This window comes from Malaya genurostris, chromosome 3, assembly GCF_030247185.1.
Source record: "Malaya genurostris strain Urasoe2022 chromosome 3, Malgen_1.1, whole genome shotgun sequence".
NCBI classification, from domain to species: domain Eukaryota; kingdom Metazoa; phylum Arthropoda; class Insecta; order Diptera; family Culicidae; genus Malaya; species Malaya genurostris.
The window spans coordinates 84,047,590-84,054,837 of record NC_080572.1 but is presented as its reverse complement, the minus strand read 5'-3'; the positions used below and the strand labels follow the sequence as shown (position 1 = coordinate 84,054,837).

The following is a 7,248-nucleotide window of genomic DNA, read 5'->3' as shown; positions in this document are numbered from 1 at the left end:
CGAATGATTTCTTTCCGTGTAGCACCCAGTCGACTCCGGTCATCGTGGAGGCATGAGATAGGGACTTGTGTGTGACGACTCGCTATTTGGCGACCCAAATCAAATTAGATTCATTTCGGCGAGAAATCCACAAATTGCCAGAATGATTAGAAAATGTGCAGCTAACAATGCCTATTATTTCGAATAAACAAACTTTTCATTTTCCCTCTAAAATAAACGTTGATTTTTTGTTTGTTTGATTTATAGAGGTTTTAACCTTAAGGTCATTCGCCTTTTCGGGCCAGAAAAGCATTCTTACCCTACGTGCGGGTATTGGGGATCGTGAAAGGCATCGACTAATTAATTTTTAATAATGTTCCTCAGCTAATAATTTATTTACAAAAAGAACCTAAAACCAAAAGGAAAACAAAATCGACATACCAACATAATTGCATGGTTCCAATAGCAGTTTTCTATAAGAAGGGTAAAAATAAACCAAACAATACTTTCTTGCAAAGAACCATATAATTCCTTACGTTGAAGATAAAACGATTTTTAGAAGTTGACTAATGATCGGCTTAGATTGACCAACAAGAAAATTGATAACAACAGAGTGTATATAAATATCTAAGTGGCATTGAGGATATTCACTAGTTTTCTACGATCCCGCCCCGTGATCGCGGTGCACCTCGTAAAACATGGCCTCAATATATTTATCAGTAGTGGCAGTTCTTTTCATTTTTGCATTAATTCAGCTCAACGAAAGCGTGGATGTGTCCAAGTTAAGAAGCGTTCGGTCAGTAAATTCTCTCGCAAGAAACACGAACTGCGAACCTGGAAAACGCATCGGTTGCGCAGATTGTTCTTCGGTCCAGGTAACCACGTGCTAGCAGATACGTACTAAACTGACCCAGTTACAGTAAAATGGAACCAAAACTTCTCTCCCGCAGGTTTGCCTGAAGGATGGTACCGGAATCGAGTCATCGAAGTACCGCTGCGATTCTATAAACGCTTCTCAGCCGTACTGTAACGGTAATTCGGGCATTTGCAGTGATCAACCGGAAGGAGATTGTGATAAGCCAAGTGAGTTATGCCCGGCGGAAGGAATATACCCTAGTAAGTATCAATTGATGGATTATAAAAAAACATTGAACAAAAAGTTACATTTCAACAGATCCCACCAACTGTAGGGAGTACATATACTGTGTCGGTGGCGGAAAAGCTTACGTTGTATCGTGTGCACCCAGTGAAGTTTATAATCACACATCTCAGAACTGTGTACGGGCGACTACGCCCAACAGCTGCTTTCAGCTGAATTGTTCTGCCGCTCCTGCACAGAACCAATGGTTCGTCTACACCCCAGCCCCGAAGCTGTACGTATTTTGCTCTAGTTCCGCCGGTCCAATGACATTCGAGTGCTCCGGGTCTGACAGTTTCAATCCAAGAACGAGAAAATGTGAATTCGTTTGTCGTGGTCAAGGCAGGTTCCCCGTTGAAGGCAAAGATAACAGTTTCTATCAATGCACTTTAGGTGCAAATAATGTGGTAAGCTGGATTGACGCGTTTTTCAGCCAAACTACCGATAATGACTATTTCAACATTACAGCTTTCATACACTATTCAAGTATGTCCGGGTAATCTAATCTTCGACGAAGAGCATTCCAGGTGTTCTCCAAGACCACCAGCCACCAGTACATCCCAAAATACACCTGAAAACCAAAATGATGCGTGATCAGAGTTTGATTCTGCTCGATATTGATACACGGAAAATCAAAAATAACAAGTGCTTTTCCTCTTTAATAAACCCGCTGGCTGTATATTCTGAATATTATTGTAAAAGCTTAAAGAATTACATAATACCCAGCATTTTCACCTAACTCAAATAAATGGAATAATGTGGCAAACAAACTCGATCTTTTCATGGATTTTTAATTGAAAAAAAAAGAGGTCGACAAATGCTGATTTGATGTTAAATTTCAAATTTGATGTCTAAAAAAGGCGGGTGGGTAATGTCAGAGACATAACTGGATGTCGTGAATACGAAAACAACTGACATGTTCCTTAACAGAGCCATTAGAACGGTTGATTTTGTGTAATGCTCTCCACCGTTGTTTTTTCACCAATGCAAACATTTGGTAGCTGTGACGTATTCGCTCTTGTCGGAAGCGAAACTAGCTTTGCAAACGACACAATATTCATCTGCTCGCAGTGGCGATAGAATCCGAACTGATCCAATTTTTGTTAAGAGGTTTCTTTTTACGTGATTTCTTTTGTACCTTTTTCACTAATGGGCGTCCCTAGCGGCTATAAAAATAGCAGCATATAGAATTTTAATTTTGATTTTTTCATTTCGGGTTTGCATCTCATTGAAAGAAACTATCAGGAAAGCTGTACGGGATTCATTTCTGCCTTTCAGAAGGACCAAATTGTGGAACTCACTACAATATTAAACACTGTTCGGAACATTTTTCTCGAACGATTTGTTGTACAGCAGCAGATATTTTGTTCTCTTCCTCAGAACGCGTTCTGATTTGCTGGTGTTTACATGGGTCAAATGAGATAGGTTTTTCAATAGTGTACTATTGAAATACTTCAATGCTTTTACTGTACACGTTTAAGTTGTCAAATTTCGATTCTATTGGTAGTTAGATTATATACATCCTTTCACAGATCACTGAGCTATGAGCTTTGAAAATACAAGAAAGGCAAACTTTGATACTCGTTTATACCAAACATTTCAGAAAAGTTTAATTTTGAATTATTTGAGATTATGTCACACAACTGAAAATTTTATCATAAAATTGTGATCATATTTCCGATGGCATGTAGCAAAAATAATGTTGATTCGTTAGATACAACAAGAGATATTCACGATCAAAAACTTATCCCTCTCTCAAACGGTAAATTTTGAAAAGGAACCCCATAGTAAAGTAAGTCGTATTCACGACAAAAGATCATCAAATTTAGGGTTGGGTCTAACACTTTTGAAAAATCATTTATTATTTTCTTTCTATTTTCTTATAGTAAAACATTTCAAGAATTTTTTGTGAAATTTTCAAGCCTATTGGAACGAAACTCTGGAAATTATGGACCTTTATCTATGGCTATTTCATTCTACGAAGAAGCAAGAGCTCGGTACACAGGCCCAAGATTTCTACTTCGATTGACTGCAAAAATTGACAAAACATTCTTAAAATGTTTCGTTATAATAAATTATATAGAAAAAATATGATTTTTTGAAAATGTTAGACTCTACGGACTCCCTGGAGTAATTAATCGTTTCCATTTATTTTATAAACGAAAAAATGTAAACAGTTCGTGCTCGCATCGCATCCGACGCAGTCGAAAATTCTTTTACGGTCGCGACGACAGAAACAAAGACAATACAGTGCAGCGAACAATAGAGTGTACGAAATGGGAAAATACGATTTAACAAAGCCTGAAACGTGGCCTACAAGGCCAAATTCAATTTGTATTGATTTCAAGCGCTGCAAAATTAGACCAGCAGCAACCGAAATTGAAATTTTGCTTAAGGAACGAATGCATCTAAACGTTAATGATGTAAGTGAGATTCAATTTAACAAGGCGTCTAACTGTGTCTACATTATGTTCAAACGTGAAAGAGATGCAATTGCATTTGCTTCGGTTAATAACGAGGTGCACAGTGTTGATCTTGACAATGTTAAATATGAAATCCCTGTACATGGTGGACAATGCCATAGAAGTACGCGTGCATGACCTTCCTCCGCAGACCAGCGATGGGTATGTTCGGAAAAGTATGTCGCAGTACGGTGAAGTTCTTTCCATCGAAAGGGAAGTATGGCGGAATATTTTTCCGGGTATCCGGAATGCCATGCGAGTGATACGTATGCAACTACGTAAAGCAATTCCATCTTACATCATTTGTGATCAAGACGGGATACATCCGTGTAAAACGCTGATTACGTATGAAAATCAACTGGTTACATGTCAGTTTTGTGAACAACCTGCACACTACGGCAAACCTTGCACTGAAACTGCAAAAAGGACATCTTCAAACAAAAATAAGGACAACCGCCCAACAACGGAAACTAGTGAGCGCAGTACTCCTGTTGTACCATCAAACCCACCAGCAACTGCAATTAATGCACAACAAGGCGCGTCTATAGCAACTAACAACCAACCCAAGAATGCGAATTACAAGGAAAACGAAGAAAAACGGAAACCAACAACGATACCACCGATGCGACAATGGAGGACGAGACGAGCCACGAACAAAGTACCCCTCACTCATCGCAAGATAAAAATTGAAGCCCCTCTCTCCCTAGAAAAAGGGTGACAACGAGATCCAACGGTAAAAAAATTATTTTATCTAATAAAAACATGGCTCATTCGGCCACGTAAAGCTTGTACGCAAATTGGCCTGAATAAAAAAATTTTATAAAAAAAAAATAGTAGACTATTGAAAACCCTGTCTGATTTGACCCATTCCTGCACCAGCTAACCCGAACGCGTTCTGATGAAGAGATCTAAATATCTGCTGCTGCCTAGATATAAAAGATTAATATTTAACCTTCTCATCATTTTCTGAGCAACACTTGTCGAAGCAACATCGAAGACCTTATGCTGGAATGAAGCGAGCGCCAGTTCCAACCGGGCATATAGCAAAAACACACCAGAAGCCTGCCAGCTGAAGTCGTCAGTCGTCATGGGAGCGCTGCTCAGTTAAGTTGTCCGGAATTTCAGTCGGAATTCATTGTGAGTTCCAAATGCACCTGTTGATTCCGCCTGAAAAGGATTGTTTCATCTTATTTGGAATCCAATTGGAAATCACTATGAATTCCGATTCAAATTTTGGACGAGTTTAGCGCGTGTACACGCCAAGAGCCATCTCAGATTTAAATGCCGATCCTCTTGGTCGTGACAATTCAAGGCCTATTCATTGCCACAGATCATCAAAGAATTAATTGATTTTTTCTATTTCTTACCAAAAGCATCAGATTCATTCATTCATTCGCCGTTACTAACACATTCAATTATGACGGGCAACTCTCCGCTCAAAATCCACATTTGTTTGAAAATTGTTTATATAAATATATTGAATGTTTCTATGTAAATTAAGAAGTCAAGTACGAAACACTTTTTATTGCCATGGGGACCTCCAATTTGTGAAAAAGCTACAAACGAAATCACTTAAAAAGAGAGCTCTCAACTAAAATTGGTTCAGTTTCAAACAACAGACATTACTTTAACCTGCTAGTGGTCGTTTGCATTACTTCGTAATATTTAATTATGTGTCAGATGTTTGTTTTAGCTTATCCGTACTTTAGCGTAGGTGCATCGTTTTAAATTCTATTAGTGAAGAAAGGAAATGCGTGTACAATTTACACAATCGATCAGTTTTATTCGTATTCACGACATCCAGTCATGTCTCTGACAATACCCACCAGTCTTTTCTCATCGTTTAGATCCTAACCCCCTCCCCCCCTCCTTTAGTTAAATAGAAAAATTTAGAATTACTTGCTTAACTATAGTGGGATTTTTTTGGATAGATTGAACCTTTCCTTCTGTGCGCGTGCTTTCCAGAGCAATCTTTAAATATTAGCAAAAATTGTTTCCGTCGTAACAACAAATGCTCAATCTCACTTCTTCGACCGATTCAATCTTTCCCATCGAAGAGAGCCTGAAATCGCCACACGAATATGGAACTGGCGCGATTTATTTAACATGGAATGAACTCCAGTGTGAGAGCAAATATCTCCGTGTATGTACACTGAAAGGAATTACCGGCCACAAACTGAATGGTTTTGGCGATTTTCAGATGGTTTTAATAAGTCGGCCATTCAATATCCCATCTGTAAAAAAAAATGATTTGTATGAAAATCATTGAAAATTGGTTTGAGACGCATACACTTGTAAATTGAATGATTTCAAACTGTAGATGATACTCGTTTCAAAATTAGTCATCACAGCAGCCATATGAAAATTCCTATTCATTTTGTAGTGTGTATGATGTTCGTACATATAACCGCATGCCATAAAACGAATAAATTTAATCTACACCAATCGTCGGATGATAAGAAGATTTTCACTGAGTTTTTGTATTACGTAGTCCTTATAGTGCGAATGACATTAAGATGAAATCAGAACAAATTGGCTCAAATGCACGTTCCCCTGAATATTTGGAGATTTTTGCCTTGCCATCAATTTGTTTTTAGCATCATTTTCCCGATATATAAGAGGGAAGAATTGAAAGGAGATGGTAAGGTTTGGACTAGGAGGATGAGAAAAATTGACGACACAAAAACACAAAGAAGTAAATTCTGAACCTCTACAAGGTCCCGAATAGTCTGCTGTAAAACCTGTTTAGGTTTGTTACTATGTGCGTTCTTACTGATTAACGATGCACAGTTAATAAAACCTCCAACCCCCGAGATGATTTAGAGATTTTACAAAAGCGATACCATTCTACATTTCCGGAAGAATGCAGAACGATTCGCAGTATGTATGAGCAGAAGTAAATTCGGCACCCCATAAAGGATGCCAAACAATCTGTTAAAAACCTATTTAAGGTGAGTACAGAAAGGATTCATTCACTTCAGGAAGAACGATGAGCCCTTCTGATTATAGCTCCTTACCACATTGGGTGAGAAACAAGAGAATATCCTTTAATTGTAGCTCCGCATACACAGACTCAACCAGGTAAGGAGAACCAAAAACCCGGATACGTAGTTGCGTCAATGTGGGACAGTTACATATCAGATGATATGAAGTACCATAATCGCATTTACACAAATCACACGAACAACACTCAGCACGTTGAATAGTAGCCATGTGATAATTGAGTTTGCAATGTCCAGTCAGAGCTCTGACCAGAATACTGCAATGATGCTTGGAAAAATGCAGTAGACACACTGACATTTTTCAGATCAAATCTGGAAAGAATGCTTTTGTCTGAGCGCAAGTTTGCAAGCTGCGCCAGTAGCTGGCATGTTTGGATACAGTCCAAGAACGAATCTTGTGCTTTATCCAACTAGATGAAAGTGGTAAAGCTGGTTCAGGACCAACGAAATCATTCGTTGCACCAGCACTCGCCAACTCATCAGCCCAATCATTTCCAGTAATACCAAAATGGCCGGGTACCCATAAGAAGTAAATAGCATTTGAAATGCTGAGGTCTTCAATTTGAGTTCGACATGCGATCACTAGATTCGACCGTGAGTCATTCGAACTGAGTGCTTTTAAGGCTGCCTGACTGTCGGAACAAAAATAAATTCGTTTACCACAGAT

At 38.7% G+C, this 7,248-nt stretch overlaps 1 protein-coding gene across 1 annotated transcript; it reads left to right on the top strand.

Annotated features, from left to right (window-relative positions):
• The first annotated feature begins 635 nt into the window (after positions 1-635).
• Positions 636-1,887, top strand: LOC131438941 (uncharacterized). The gene is made up of 4 exons (XM_058609355.1): positions 636-854; positions 930-1,095; positions 1,154-1,524; positions 1,586-1,887. Exons 1-4 carry the CDS (start codon positions 678-680, stop codon positions 1,709-1,711), a joined length of 840 nt encoding a protein of 279 aa, XP_058465338.1. The 5' UTR covers positions 636-677; the 3' UTR covers positions 1,712-1,887.
• Positions 1,888-7,248: the final 5,361 nt, after the last annotated feature.